At 35.7% G+C, this 16,748-nt stretch overlaps 1 protein-coding gene across 2 annotated transcripts in view; it reads right to left on the bottom strand.

Moving 5' to 3' along the window:
• Positions 1–16,748, bottom strand: part of LOC143257134 (cell adhesion molecule Dscam1-like) — a 101,933-nt gene that overhangs the window by 63,832 nt on the left and 21,353 nt on the right. For both annotated transcript variants that reach the window (XM_076515416.1, XM_076515414.1), the window contains exons 3-4: positions 4,837–5,004; positions 2,189–2,338 (exon numbers count right to left, since the gene is read on the bottom strand). In XM_076515416.1, the coding sequence (XP_076371531.1) occupies positions 2,189–2,338; positions 4,837–5,004 (318 nt within the window). The remainder of the gene's footprint in view (positions 1–2,188; positions 2,339–4,836; positions 5,005–16,748) is intronic.

Here is a 16,748-nt window from a genome sequence, read left to right as displayed (position 1 = left end):
CCGTGATCAGCGCAGATAGCCTTCGAGTAACTTTGCGAGAAATTCAAAAACCAAAAACAAACAAACATTGTCCGTGATCTGAAGAAACCGAAAGCGGCAGGTCTATTGGCTAAAACCTGGGTTTCGATACCCGTGGTGGGCACAGTGTAAATAGCCCATTATGTTGCTTTGCGTTAACAGTTTGAAATAATTGTTTAGCCGATCTTCCAGTTAGTAAATATAAACCTCGGTTTAGTCTTTGTGATGTACGTGTACACTGTTACTATGGTAACCGTGATGCAAGAGCTTGGAATCCTCCGTCGAATCTTTGTTTTTATATGTATACATTGTCACTATGGCAACTTGGATAGAAAAGTTTTTAATCTTTTGTTGAATCTTTATTTGGTGTGTTGTATGTGACCGGGAAACATTTTGAGTGGCTTCTATACAACACTTATAAGACATTTCATATAAAAGGAAGAGCACGCAAAGTTCACGAGATGTAATGGTGTAGAAGCGAAAAGGTTGCTTATATTACTTATTTAATATCGTAATTGTGTAATAAGTATTGCACACAGATTGTCCACCACACGTTCTTGTTTATTAACCTTGTATCGCTGCTGCTTCTTTAAATATTTACACCGAAAATGGAATTTGCTATTTAAAATAAGAAGCTAATTAACCCTAATTCCCTGAAAGAGTTAGCCCTAATTCCTTGAAAGAGTTAACACTAATACTCTGAGAGAGTTAGCACTAATTACCTGCTTCCGGGCGTCAATTTTAAACTTGTGAAATGCAACAGCAGATATTACTTTCAAGTCTAGTTAATGTTTTATTTTGTGTCGTTTAGTTCGGTTTCCTAAAACGTATATATATTCCAAAACAAGTTTTTTTTCTGTAGTTTAATAAAGAGGTGGTTTCACGGTTATGATTTTCTGTAACGTTCACTTTGATGAGCCATAACGTTTGGATATTCACTCAAAATTTAATGCTAGCCACATAAAACGTCAATGTTCAACTTATTTTACATTGGAATTATGCCCTAAACTGAAAAGAATGTATTTTTTTTTAATTATGTTTTCCTTGAAAGTGTTTTTCATCATATGAAGGTGGTAAAAACTACTTTTCTGTAGCACAACCGACAAAGTTTTAAATTCATCTTTACTTTATATAGCACGCAAAATCGACATTTTCTCAAAAATCCTATAGCGTTACTCCAGTAACAAAGTTTTTTTTTCGTTTTACTTTCTTATGATGTTGAATTATAGGTAGGACTTTAAAAAAAAAAAAATTTCTTGCGGATGTCTCTTCTTCCGAGAAAAAAATTACATTGTTTAAAGTTAGCATGACCTTCCGCATATTTTATTTTCGTAATTAAATTATGTTGGCGTACAGCCGAATTTTGTCGGAGAAACCTGTTAACTAAAAAAAAAAACTAATAAAACATAAAAGGTTAAAATGCAATACTTTACAAACCATTATTATAAATTATTTTAACTCTTAGAAATCCCTGAAGGACTAGATTAAGAATGTAGTGTTTAATAGTGTAATAGGCCTAATACTAATTTGTTATGACAAGTATAATTATTAGTAATGCTTAATCAGATTGTAAAAGATGTTGACAACATACACAGTTTTTGTATATTAATTTATTGTTGTTGTGTTTATATGTATGTATGTAGATATATATATACACACACTTAATTCGACCATACACAAAGTTACAGATGCTTTGACTCAAACTAAGAGAGATATTTGAGAAAGTAGGACCTACACAGCGGTAGGGATACACCATATACCAGATTCAAACACTAAACGTTAACTCGTAGATGGTCATTTTCACAGATACTTCTTTCGATAAGGAATGATTTTATTTGTGTACTAGCTTCTGGACTCTGTTACATAAAAGTCTCAGTTGATTCTGTACTTTGTAAGAAGAAAGTTTCAGTTACTTCTCTTCTTTGTAACAAGAAAGTTTCAGTTGTTTCTGTACTTTGTAAGAAGAAAGTTTCAGTTACTTCTCTTCTTTGTAACAAGAAAGTTTCAGTTGTTTCTGGACTTTGTAAGAAGAAAGTCTAGAACATGGGCTGTATTATATCCATGTTCAAAGTCGCTTTTGTACATGATTTGTTGTGAATTCCATTTAACCCTGAAAAAGGAACGTTTTATATAAGATTTGACTAATACTGGCTCTATTAAGAAACCTTACCTATAAGAATGATCCTAGCATAGGTGTCACTTAAGATTTCTTCGTCTGTGAGAAAATTCTTTAATCTGCATCTATACGTTTTCCTCGCGTCTTCAAGCGTCACCTTGTGGATGTGCAGATCACCGTTGGAATAAAGTACATACTTGTCTCCTGTGAGAGAAAATAATTAACACTTTTATCCTCCATGTTATACATAATTAGGAAGAGTTGCCATATATCATACTAATAGGGCTCCATGTTACACATAATTAAGAAGAGTTACTAAATATCTTGGCCCGGCATGGCCAGGTGGGTTAAGGCATTCGACTCGTAATTCGAGGGTCGCGGATTCGAATCCTCTTCTCACCAAACATGCTTGCCCTTTCAGCCGTCGGGGCGTTATAATGTGACGGTCAACCCCACTATTCGTTGGTAAAAGAGTAGCCCAAGAGTTGGCGGTGGGTGATGATGACTAGCTGCCTTCCCTCTAGTCTTACACAACTAAATTAGGGACGGCTAGCGCAGATAGCCCTTGATTAGCTTTGCACGAAATTCAAAACAAACAAACTCAATATCTTACCAATAGGGCTCCATGTTACACATAACAAGGAAAAGTTACTAGATGTCTTAGCAATATGACGCCATGTTACATATAATTAGGAAGAGTTACCAGATATTTTACCAATAGGGATCCATGTTATACATAATTAGAAAAAGAGGTTATGATCAATTTAATCTGAATAGAACAAGAACCCCCCATTAAAGTGTAAAATGAACCGTCTTGTATGGTGTGAAAAATGTTGATATGGGCAATATAGCGTTTCGTTTTTTCAAACAACTCCTTAAATATCATAACATTATTTGTTTTGCTCGAAAATATTGCAGCAGTGTTACCTACTGGAAACTTTTTATTATCACCTTATCTGGCATGTAAAACAGTACGGTGTAGAGTTATAATTTAGAGATCTCATACATTTATTAAAAGTCAAATAGTCTTAACAATGCGTGTGAAATAATAATAATCATTCGTATTTTGGTGACGCTCTGTTTTCTGTAGCGCTTAACAACAAAATCATGATCCGGTATTGTTGTCTAAGTATGTATATAGTACTTCGAATGTTCACGAGGACTAGCTCCAGTTCTACTTTTTTAGATACTTTTACGTTTTATGCGTATTATTAGTTTGAGTATGCATTTCTAGGTTTTTTGATGAGTTTTAAAACATCTAAGCGACATGTCGGTGACCATAATTCGTACTCTATCTTATTAGATTGTCGCAAAGATTAAGGGTTTTATTATTATTACTTTTTTGCATAAAATCGTTTTAATTTCTTCTTTTTCCCAAACGATTTTCATAACCTTAACTAATGATAGTACTTGACATTAAGTTTTAGGTTTAAACTTTTTTATCATGAACCTTAGGCCTGGTGATCATGGATGCTTCATCTTCCTTCGATATAGAAACCGTAATTTTTAAGTTATGTGACGTAATTAGAAACATTTTCTAGTACATGTGAAATTTCGGAGGGTTTGTGATGTAGTCATAATGTGGAGAATAAACTGAAAACCTATTTTGATGTGATTTCCTCTAATTTATGTAAAAGTCATAAACTCTGGCCTGATACTACTACTGCTATCTTTCCGCTGATTAAAATCTAATATCTATAAAAGCTAATGGTCAATTTATTTATTTTTTATTTTTATGTTACTCTTTTATGATGAAGAAGGAAGTTTGGTGAACAAAGCTCGCTGAAAAAAGGAAGAGTTGGGGGGATCCCGTTCTTTGTTTTTTTCGTAGAAGTCCAAACCATCATTTTTTGACAAGTCGGGCAAGGCTTAGGCTAACAATAACTCACTAGAATACATATAGGTAAAAAGCAACACAGTAACTGTAAGATATTAAAACATAACTCTTAACGCAGATTAAAGTTCAGCGCCCTCTGTAAAATTACTTTTATTATTGAACAAATGTATGCCTCTCTCTCTCTTCTGTTTCTGAGGCCCGGCATGGCCTAGCGCGTAAGGCGTGCGACTCGTAATCCGAGGGGCGCGAGTTCGCGCCCGCGTCGCGCTAAACATGTTCGCCCTCCCAGCCGTGGGGGTGTATAATGTGACAGTCAGTCCCACTATTCGTTGGTAAAAGAGTAGCCCAAGAGTTGGCGGTGGGTGGTGATGACTAGCTGCCTTCCCTCTAGTCTTACACTGCTAAATTAGGGACGGCTAGCACAGATAGCCTTCGAGTAGCTTTGTGCGAAATTCCAAAACAAACAAACTCTTCTGTTTCAAAAATAAGAAATCAACCATTTGTGTTAACCCTAGATTTACTAATGGTACGAACCCTGTCGGCTTTACAAAACAAATTTTTGTGATTCATTTTGCTTGCGGATACATGGCTTTTGTTAGCCACGAGATTTTTAACATCATAGAAATCACACATAGAAAATACCACCAGTATTACAGTTAATTCTGCTTTTTACTCTTCGGATTCCCTATGTGTTATATTAAGAAAATAATTATTTTACTCAATGCTTTTGATCAATTATTTACGATAAGTGTTGTAACAGGGAAAAAAAACGCAAAATTATTCGTTATGTTGCCTTAGCGGTATAAAAACAGGGCGGTAATTTGAGGGGTAAGGTTAATTAATCATCGAGGTATTATGTTCTTACCTGAATTAAACGACGATAGAATAGTTGTTGTAACGTTATTGTCAGTAATCCATGACGTTACCTGGACGTATCCCGACATAGTAGGTGGAACGTAGCAATTCAGTACAGCTGTTGTTCCCATGACAACAGTTTTATCATAGACTCGAACATTGTAGGCTGTCTTAATTACTAGAAAAAAAAGTTAATAGGGTATTTAAATCAAATATATATATATATATTTGGCATTAAACAAGTTATGACTTAATAATTGACAAAGATAGTAGTGCATCGAGTATAAAATCAGAAAACAGCCACAGTTACACATGTAACATTATTCTAACTAAAGCTTGTGGGTAAATTTTGTACTGTAAGTACTTACCTGTATAATTAAGAGGGTAAGGCCTACAAAACTTATATAGTTCTTATAATAGACACAAACACTCTTCTAATACCAGGTTAAACCATGTTAAACACGGTAGGCAAGCATTACGTAAACAGATCCTATATATATATGAAAATTTACCCTAATTTATCAACCGTACACAGTAGCAAAATGTTGCGTAAATATACCCTGTACGTCAATATTTATTGCTGATTTATTAATCATACACGGTAATAAAGCGTTGTTTAAATAGACCGTGTAAATGAATACTGCTGATTTATGAACCATGCACAATATTAAAGCTTTGTTTAAACAGGCCATTTAAAGGGACAAAAATAAAAAGGTGGCGCTGAAGTCAGTATGGTATGATTTTATTTAATTAATGTGTACGTGATTTCCTATGTATAAATATAAAACTATCGTTTCTCATTAGTAGTAAGTCACTACTGGAAGGTGTAAGAAGGGACGATTCACTAAATTAGATAGGTTTACTTACGTTATCGTATGTAAGAAAGGCTATTTTCAGAGTAAAGAAACCTTCTGTGATTGAAATCAATGTTTGGAAACTATCCTAATAAATTTTCTTATCCAGGTTTCTGGAACTACAAAAGAATGTTTTTTTGAAAAATCACTATCTGGAGAATAGGGCACGTAAATAAATTCCCGTGCCTAATATAAGACAAGTTTAGGGTTAAGAATGATCCCTGAAATGCACGTACAAACAGTATATAGACACGAAAATACAGCTTGAAATACACTTTGCTTGTTTTTGTTTGAAAATGTATTATCATTTTTAGAGCCGGTAGAAATGCAGCTACCACACTTTTCAATTATGGAAATTCGACTTAGTCATTGTCATTCTAATGCGGTGTTAACCTAGCTCTAAAGATAGTGAACTCGAATTCTACAGAGCTTTGAAACTGTACTTTAGAAACATTAGTTTTGGGAATTGGAAACAACCCTTTCTAGTTCCTTTCTTCATTTTACGTTGATTTGGAACCTTATTAAAATGGAAATCCCTCCATCGCTTGGACAGTAAGACTAGAGTAATTCAACCAATACTAGAAGTTGTAGTTCAATAAGAAACAAACAAACAAGGAAATTTAGTCCGGCGGAAGGAAGATAGAGCAGTTCCGGTTGAGTCGCTGATAAAAACAATTGTTTGTAACCTAAGGACCAAAGGAGAATAGACCCGGAAAAATAAGTCTTTTATAGAAAATCAACCATCAAAATAGTCCGCGTGGTCTATGTCATTATTTGGTCAAACAAATAACAAGGTAAAGTGTTGTAACGTGAAAAGTTACAAGTTAACACTATCGTTATGCTAGCAATTTTATCCGATATTTGCTCTACAACACTGCTTTTTTACAAAAGATTGTTATTTTTAGGATTGAGCCCATTTTGGTATCCTAATTCCAAAGATGCTTTTGTTTGTTTATTTGGAGTTAAGCTCACAGCTGCACAACAGGCTATCTGTGATCTACTAACCCTATATATCGAAACTCGGTTGATAACGTTTTAGGTCTGTAGACACATCTCTGTACCGCTGGGAACATACACGGGGTTTTCCAAATTTATTTGTTCGTTTGAATTAACCACAAAGCTACACAATGAGCTCTCTGTGTTCTACTCGTCAGAGGTATCGAAACCCGGTTTCTAGTGTTGTAAGTTCGCCGTTGTGGCACTGGGGGAGGGGGGCTGTTCCAAGCAAAATAGAGACTTTTGCCCTAGTGAATTTCAGAATTTTGGCCCTGGTGGATTTTAGAATTTTTATCAAATGAAATTAAAGTGATTCGTGAAGAATGAATTGTTGCACGGGTGATTTGTTAAACACTGGGCTGTTTGTGCTGTACCAGCTACGGGTATCGAAACCTGGTATTTAACGGTGTGATCCCTGAGACTTAGCGCTGAGCCACTGAGGTGAATCTAGGAATTTTGATCCAATTACGATAAAATTAAGATTTTTTGACCCAGGAGAAACTGAAACATTTTATCCCAGTGAAAATAAAAATTACATCCCAGGTGAAATTAAGGACTTGAGAACTCGCGAAGTTATACGGATGAAAGCGAGAATAAAATATTGTGAGAGTCAATCATATTTCCTAGAAACGGTTCGAAGAAAAGTAAAAATGGGTGGAAGGAATTTTATTACGTGGTTTATTATCATTTCTGAAATGTATTTTTTATTTTAGTTTTCATGCTAGTTTAATCTTCTTTTTAATCACGAAAGATAGTACATTCAACTTACCTAGAAACAAACTTACGGGTATTATGGAACAATACATTTACTTGTTTATGTAAATCCTACCGTTAAGTTCATCAGAGAATAATAATAATGTAAGTTTTCAACTCTATATTGTGGCGGCATTGTTGTTACACGTCAACAACTGAATTACAGTTCAATAACTATGATATACTGAACAAAATAGACCCCGTATCACTGGGTAAGCTCAGCTTCTAGGGCAAAAAGAAAATGAATTACTTTCTAATGCTTTGTGTGTTTGTTTTATTAATTTCGTGCAAAGCTACACGAGGGCTTTCTGCGCTAGCCGTTCCTAATTTAGCAGGAAAAGACTACAGGGAAAACACCTAGTCATCCACCCACCGCCAACTCTTGGGCTGCTCTTTTACCAACGAATAATGGGAATGACCGTAACATTATAACGTCGCTACGGCTGAAAGGACGAGCATGTTTGGTGTGGCGGAGATTTGAACCCACGAACCACAGATCACGAGTCTGGCATCCTAACCACCTGGCCATGCCGGACACCTTAAGAATGCGAATATAAATTACTATGATATCTTTCTAAACACTTGCATGTTTTCTGTTTCGCTCGTACTTTTTATGTACTAACTGTATTAATAAAAAATATTATAAAACGAAAACAAAATTCTTGAATGATTTTTGAATTTAGTGTTTAGAATATGTGTTAAATGGTGAACTTCTTAACGTGTAAAAACGCATGTTCGGCTAGTTGTGTGCGTAACTGTACTAGATGTACTTGTGCAGTGGGGGCGTCATAATGTTACGATCAATCTCACTATTCGTTAGTAAATGAGTTGCACAAAAGTTGGCGGTGGGTGGTGGTGACTAGCTGCCTTTCCTCTAGTCTTACACTGCTAAATTAGGGACGGCTAGCGTAGATGGCTCTCGTGTAGCTTTGCGCGAAATTCAAAAAGAAAACAAAACAAACATTAAAAGTTCATACGTCATTCTGTGTTGTAGCCTACAGAGAGCATAATTCTTTTCGTCATTTGCGCACGTTTTTCTGATGTCACCACACTACAAATTGCAACGTTACTGATTGACAGACACACAATAAACTTCAGTATAGTGTTGCGAGTGGTTACAACAGGTGACCCCTTATGGGGAGACAATAGTAAATTGTTCAGTAAAAATAGATCTGGCATTTCCTGGTGGTTAGGGCATCAAAAGATTTAACCTTTTACCTATGTGTTCAATCCTACAATTAGTTCGTAAGAGAGTAGTCCAAGAGTTGGCAGTGGGTAGTGTTGTCTAGGTTGCATTACTTCTAGTATATCACTGCTAAATTAAGGACGGTTAGCACAGATATGCCTCAAGTAGTTTTGCGTGAAATTCAAACCATACCAACAAAAATATATAAACATAATAAACATTATTTTATGAAGATAACATACTACGCGCTTCTATTCGCCCTCCAGTGGCACATCGGTATGTCTGCGGACGTACACTACGGTATCGAAACTCGTTTTTATTCAATAATACCAAACGGTAAGATTTAGGGCTAATAACGCTAAACTTTTGGGTTCGACTTTATAAGTGCACATAGCTTAGATTCATCGTAGAGTAGGCCCGGCATGGCTATGTGGTTAAGGTGCTCGACTCACAGTCTGAGGGCCGTGAGTTCGAATCCCTTTCCCGCCAAATATGCTCGCACTTTCAGCCATGGAGCGTTATAATGTGACGGTCAATCCCACTATTCACTGGTAAAAAATTAGCCAAAGAGCTAGCGGTGGTTATAATGACTAGCTGCCTTCCCTCTAGTCGTACACTGCCAATTTAGGGACGGCTAGCGCAGATAGCCCTCGTGTAGCTTTGCACGAAATTAAAAAATAAACAAATGAATAAAGATATGCAGATATGTTTCCTGTCTCTGAAAGTCCAAAACATATGTATAGCGTTATTTCTGGATAGGCTGTTTTTGGTTTTTTTTATATCACAGTAAGGAACAGTAAAGAGTTTTGTCAAGTCTGAAGATCTAAATGGATTAAACCATCAGAAAAAGACCTTAAAAAACGGAAACGGACGTGCTGCCAGGTCTTTATTGACGAGATTTTCTTGTCAATAAATGCCATAAAAGCCCTTGAAAGACATTATAGAAGACATTATACTGTTGAAATACCAGTAAAGCTACTCCAGGGCTGTCGGTGCTCTCCGTCCCTGATTTTGAAGTGATAGATTAGAAGTAAAACAGCTAGTCAACAGGACCAAGTTGTAGGCTATTCTAATTGAATGTTGGTATCTGACTGTCACTCTTATAATTCACCAATGGCCTCATTGTACGGAGTGCGTTTTAATTTTGGGCTACCAGGATAGAGGTTGGTTATGTTCTATTAAAACATTTGGAAGCCTCTTAACACTTCTACGAAAAGACGTTTCTAGTCCTGATTTCTCCAAGCCCGTTCCCCTGGCTGTGGTTTCGCTAGATAGTAGATAGGGACAGTGGGAATCTCGTTAATCCATTCATTAATGGATTTAAATGGCAATTTCATTCAAATACAAAATTATTAGCCTAATATTAATAACCTTTCAAGTTGCTGTGGGGCCTATTAGGCCCCACTTTTCGTATTAGTCTTAACGTTGTCGCATTCCTTATCGCCACGCACATTCATGCTCTATCTGACGCCTGTGCATATCATCAATAGCCTTGCGGCGTAGTTTCAATTCCAAAAGCTCCCCTTGGAAACAGCGGAACGTCTGCGCGAATATATACTACTCGAAACTGGGTTTCGATACTCGTGGTGGACAAAGCACAGATAGACCTTTATGTGTTTTTGTGCTTACTAACAAAGAATAACCATTCCAAAATGGTCTGTAATAAGATTTTCACATCTAACACTCACTACTCTTCCTGCATGCTTTCCGTAATCCATCTAGTGTATAAGAACGATGGTCTTCCATTGGCTGTTTCAAATGCCTGACCACACAGGTATTCAATTTCCAGGTGCTGCATTTAGCGACTTGACTGATATGGCTTCCTATGGATGTTCATTTTATTCTCCAGTACGTTGAGGTAGCGACGGTTAAAGGCGTGATTGTCTTATCTTGGTGAGCTTATAAACTGTTTACCTAATTTCCAAATGAAGGGCTTCCTTGAATATATTCGGTACTATTGTCCGGGCAAGATTTTGCCAATGGCCATTGTGTTTATGGATTATCATCTTTTACAAGACGTCGCACTTTGCTTACCGTGGCTGGTGTATGACTTTTTGTCGGTCTTTTTTTCAATGGTCCGAGGTCACCAACCAGTTAATCCATATTCCGTTGTTTACGAATGCTATTAAGTGCAAGATATATTCCCATCTTGGAGATTCTGAATCCCTGATATGAACACATCTGTTTGATCCCAGTACATACTTTTCCCAAAAGCAGTTAATTATCAGTAGCATCGGAATGCGTACCTGACGCCAAACAATACCGAAACGTAGTTCTGATAGAATCCTTTCCACCGCGAATTTATATCAGTTATAATTGTCACGTGACTCGTTTTACAGATCAACTGTCAGTGTACATAGAATGTGGTCAATATTGATGTATATTAATTCTATAATTACATCCATGAAGTTATCCCCCAGTGGCCAAACGGCAAGTCTGCGAACTACTGATGCTGAAAGTCAGGTTTCGATATTCGTGGAAGGTTTAATACAGATAGTCTGTTGTATAGTTTTGTGCTGTCTCTAAACAAATGTAATATATAAATTATAAACAAATAAAACAAAATATCGCAGGTAATACTACTAATTAGTAATGGAGTTCCGTATTCTATTTTACATTGGAAATGGGTAAATTCAACAAATTAGTTTGTTCATGTTTTTGACACATTTCGTTATTTCCTCGAATACGCAATTATTTATTATTAGATCTAATTATATATTTACAGATTTCATCTCTGCTTTAAACATACACGTATCGGCAGAACCAAGGGGTAAAAAAGGGTTTAGATGAGTGATGAGTTGAAGAGCTTCAAACGCTGACCTGAAGTAAGCACAGAACAGGAAGCAAGGTCATTATCCATTTCGTACTAAAACGAAACAAACAGTCGTAATTACTAACCAGTGAAATATTAGAAATGAAACATTCTTGGATTGGAATGTCAACCAAACAACAAAGGTTATAAGTTCAATGACTTGTCCTATGATCCCAATCTAGAATTGTTTCATAATTCTTGCTTTGAGCTGCGCTTAACCGTCCCTAATTTTGAACTGATAGACTAGAGGAAAGGCAACTAGTTACCAGCACCTACCGACAACTTTTAGACTACTCTTGCCTGACCAAACAGTGGGATTTAACCGTCATTTTTATAACCCACCAAGGGACAATGAATGTGAAGTGTATTGTTGTAGCAACGGGTTACGAATCATGAATAGTCTGATCACGCTAACCACTAAGCCACACTCGGCCCATTTTATTATCTAATTACGAACGAGCGACTTCAATAATGGAAGTATTATTTATTATGGTAGATGCTAGAGAGAACCCCTACTTCCCGATTTAATTTGTCAACCATTACTAGTACTTATCCTATTCAGATCACTTGAAACGCTGTTTTTTAACTCTCCACCTGACATGGCTTGTTGGTTAGCGCACTTGAATCACAATCTGCTGGTCGCAGGTTAGGATCTCATTACTGAAAATTCCCCCGTTTCAATCGTGGGGGCGTTATAATGTGACAGTCAATATACTCAACCAAATTTTTTAAAGCATAACCTAAAAGTAGATGTTACACATCATAAACATTAAAGAAAATCATATGTGTTAAAGCATAATTCAAGACTAGATGTCCCACCATCGCTAACACCCAATAAAGTATACTGAACAAATGCATACTTGTTAACGTTTAATTTAACGCTAGATAACTCACAGTCATCAACATGTTTGTTAAAATACAACTCAATGCTAGATTTCCCATCATCCTAAACATTGAATAAACATGGTCAACAAAACTATCTCTATTAAACTATATATCAAAAGTAGACATTTTATCAGCATAAACCTTCAATAGAAGCTAATCAATTAAATTATAGCTCAGTGATAAATGTCATGATCGAAAATATTCATGATACTCCATAAAAGTATATTTGTTAAAGAACAGCTCAAGGCTAGATAAGAAGAAGGCTTCAATCACTGCATTACTTGAAGTTTTAGTTAACTTCACCAGTTTTTCTAATGAAATTTTCAATATAAAATGATTAGGAAGTCATATTGATTAATTCACGATACTTATTTAACCACACCAATAATTATAATGATTATAGTTATCAAAAACTTTTTTATTCTTTTACGTTGAGATTGTATTTGGGCCCGGCATGTCCAGGTGATTAAATCACTCGACTCGTAATTCGATGGTCGCTGGTTCGAATCCCCGTCATGCCAAACATGCTCGTCCTTTCAGCCATGGGAGCGTTATAATGTGTCGGTCAATCCCACTATTCACTGGTAAAAAATTAGCCCAAAAACTGGCGGTGGGTGATGATGACTAGCTGTCTTCCCTCTAGTCTTACATTGTTGAATTAGGGACTGCTAGCGCAGATACCCCTCGTGTAGTTTTGCGCGAAATTCAAAACAAACCAAACGATTGTACTTAGAATAATTTATTTCGTAATGTTAAATTTTGTTCACATGTTAAAGTTCAAATAGTTTACTTGCGTGAATTGTATAATTATTAGTTACCTTTGTAAACATTTTGGCAATATATTGTATATTTTGTTCCAAAATATTTTCAGTGACCAGATGGCAAGGAAAAGGTTCCTCTCTTTTAGCAGCTGTGGTGGTGGGCCACGAATAAAGCGACAGAATTTTAGTAGAAATAACAGACGGAAGAATAAAAACCAGAAACAAAAGAGACGATACTGATGTTCTAGTCTAACTGATAGTCTAGTCGCTTTGCGCCATAAAACGCAAACCAACCAACCAGCCTCAGTCTAAAGAGAAAGAAAGTGGAAAGTTAAAATGTAACCTACTGTAAAAATTGCGTACAGTTAGTGTTTGGACATGTAATGTGTTATAAAGTAATGTGAAGTTTTAATTTATATATCTGATATGTGACATTTTAGTAATTAGAAGTTTTATTAGTATCTAAATTCTAAGTAGCATTGTATTAAAATGTGCCCAAAAAAAAAAAAAAATGTTCCAAGGCATTACATTGATATTGCATTAAGGTGTTAAATTATTTTTGATAAATTTTGTAATGAGGAAAATCTCAATGAATAAGCTGGACTCACCTGTCTATAGCTTGTTATCCAATTTTTTATTTGTTTTTGTTTGTCATTAAGTACAAAACTACACAAAAGGCTCTCTGCACTCTGCCGACCACGAGTATCGAAACCCGGTTTCTAGCGGTATAAGTCCGCGAACATACCGCTGTGGCAATGGAGGAAAATTCTTTCCTTAACAAACGTTGTACTATAAAAAGTACACAGGGGATATTATATACACACTACGTGTTGTAGGTTAACTATGAGTTATATTCTACTACTACTTTACAAAGGCTGCACCTTTCGTATCGTCCTTTCACTGTACAACCGTAACTTCACGTTAAGTGATTTTGAGACTTTAATTGTATGAGAAGTAACTCGTGTGAGTATGTAATTCTTACTGGTATGCAAAATGGATTACCACATGTGATATATGGTTCTGTGGTGCTTGTCGGTATTTAACAAGCTCAGCAAATGTGACTATGTGACTTTTACTGAAATACAAGCTACAATACTGCGTGTGGACTTCCGATTTCTACTGGTATGTAAAAAGAAAATCTAACACCCTTGATAACAAACAACAAAACCTAACATCCTTGATAACAAACAATAAAATATAACACACTTGATAACAAATAAAAAATAATTAATACCCTTGATAACAAACAATAAAACATAATACCATTTATAACAAACAATAAAACATAATAACCTTGATAAGAAAATCTAAACTTATTGATAACGAATGACTAAACTGTTAATACAAAGATCTCCTTCCTCTCCAAATAAATTTACTAAATTAAAAAACGTACAATGAATTAAAGAATATTATACGGAAACTTTTGGCCACATCTTGCCATATTAACGAACGACAGATAAATAGATAATGTGTGGCTAAATAACTCACTTTCATTTATATGTCGTATTTAGATATTTTTCTCGGTTGCTGATACACAAAACAGTCCGTGTAAATAAGGGACAAGTCTCCAAACTCCCAAACGTCCCTCATTTTATAGATAATCGTTTTCTATACAGCTTTACATATAAGTTTATCGCTTCTTTTTGTCAATTATCGAGTTTTTTGTGTATATTGACTGTAGATAAGCACAAATGAATACTCGTGACTTTATTAGAATTAGATGAACGAACGGGTTTGATTAGAAAATAGAAAGAAATGAGCAACAAATCGATTGGCTTATTTTCAAGTTAACTAGAGTTACTGGTTAGGATCCATTCTAAGAGGATGTTATAATGACTAGAAACAATCTCTTTGTACACTACAGAGAATGTAGTGGTGGGTGATGGGCCGTATGATAAACCTTTAGAAAGACCAAATATCTTATCAAGAAAAGCGCAACCAAAGAGCTTCTGGCGCTTTTAACTGTCTACTGTCGTAAATCTTATGGAATAGTTATCATATTCAGCTGCCAAAATACACAGACTCTGTCTCTTTTTTTCCGCAAATTTCTTTTCTTGTCATCAGAAATGTGAGTGACAAAGCTTCTGTGCAAACTATATCGTGGTCATTGGAGAAGAATCTACAATTAATTCCTTTTTTTCAAGGTTTAAAAGCGTGCGCGGACCCGTTAGAACGAGGTTTGATCTTGTGCTATTTTTAATGTCTGAGCATGACTGTAAAGACGTGTAGGGAAGGGGAAATTTCGCTGATTTCAGCTTAAACACACATCATACTTTCTATTGACTTATTTAGTTGACTTGCTCCCTTTCTAACTGCTTTAATATTTTTCAGAATAATTTCTCCAGGCCTAAGTTTCTCCCAACTAATCTAATATTTTGGCGATTAATAATTATTTGAATAACTTTTTGAAGGTTTGTTTTTATCATTCGCTGTTTGACCGTCGTGACCTTTAGACTGATGCTTGAATGTATTTCTCCTCCTTGAATGGAAGTTCCACCAAATTAACTCAGTTGCCTCTGATGCTTTTTCTAACTATTGATATTTCGATTTTTTTATCAGTATGGTTAAGAAAGTTTTCCAACAGGTCCTGAAGGTGTTATGTCCTGAAGATGAAATTTTATTCTTTGTTTGTCGATCTGAAAGCTTCTTTTCCTTGAGGATTTTCTCTTAAAATATGAAAAATGTTTTCAGTTTCCTTCCTAACTTTTTAAAATACATTTCTCATTCCCCTGAAGAATTTTGATTATTGTTTGCTTCTATATCAGGCAAAATGTGTTCCAACCGTTAGCGTTTCCGTCTGCAGGTCTGCTGATCCAGTGCTCGCATCCCATTACTACAAAAAATAAAAAAGTAAAAACGCGCTTTGCTTTTTGGGGCCATGAGAGAGTTATAAGGGTGACATTTAAATCCCACTATTCAAGTAGACAAAATTAGCTCTTGAGTAGCTTTGCGCGAGTATTTGCCACATGTACACTAAACGAATTCTTCTCTGCTTAAAATTCATTAAATGTGCAACAAGGGAAGATTTTTGAACTTGATTTAGCCTCCAGTACACAAATGTTGCAGGCGAACCCCACTAGTAAAATAATTACAGCCTAAAATATCGCCGTCAGCGAAGTCACCCAACTGAGAAGAAACAAATTTATTGTAATCGATATAAGTATGAATTTACGAACAATATACTGCACTCATTAGCGAGTTGAGTTTTAGTGCGGATCGACTAAGTAGCTTGCTTCCATTAGAATGTAATTAGCGTTAAAAGTCAAACTTCAGGGACAAGGTACTTTCGTAAGTCTGTTGTTTCGAATATTTCAGAAAAATATCGTTTGAGGTATAAGATTAGGAGCTCAGAGTATGATTTTTATTGGGATTTAATTTGTGTCGTAGTGCATGACAAACAAAATAAGACATCAGGTAAATATGGAAAATCTTACACTACGAGTTTCTCCAGATAGTAAATAGCTTCGTGAACACATTTAGACCCTACAGTAGAGAAAGTACGGGTTTTTGAAACTGAAGCCCTTATACTAGGTTAAAAGTTGGGATCCTACTGTAAGTAGGATTTGTTCCTTGGTTTAAGGGCCTTGCAATGTTGTAAGATTAATAGCTGGAACTAATGTTCTTACAGTCTGGTAGGATTAGTTGTTGGAACTGATGACCCTACAGAAGGGTAAA

This window comes from Tachypleus tridentatus, chromosome 7 (assembly GCF_004210375.1).
Source record: "Tachypleus tridentatus isolate NWPU-2018 chromosome 7, ASM421037v1, whole genome shotgun sequence".
Lineage (NCBI taxonomy): Eukaryota > Metazoa > Arthropoda > Merostomata > Xiphosura > Limulidae > Tachypleus > Tachypleus tridentatus.
The sequence above is the reverse complement of the archived record's forward strand: the minus strand, read 5'-3'. Positions and strand labels throughout refer to the sequence as shown.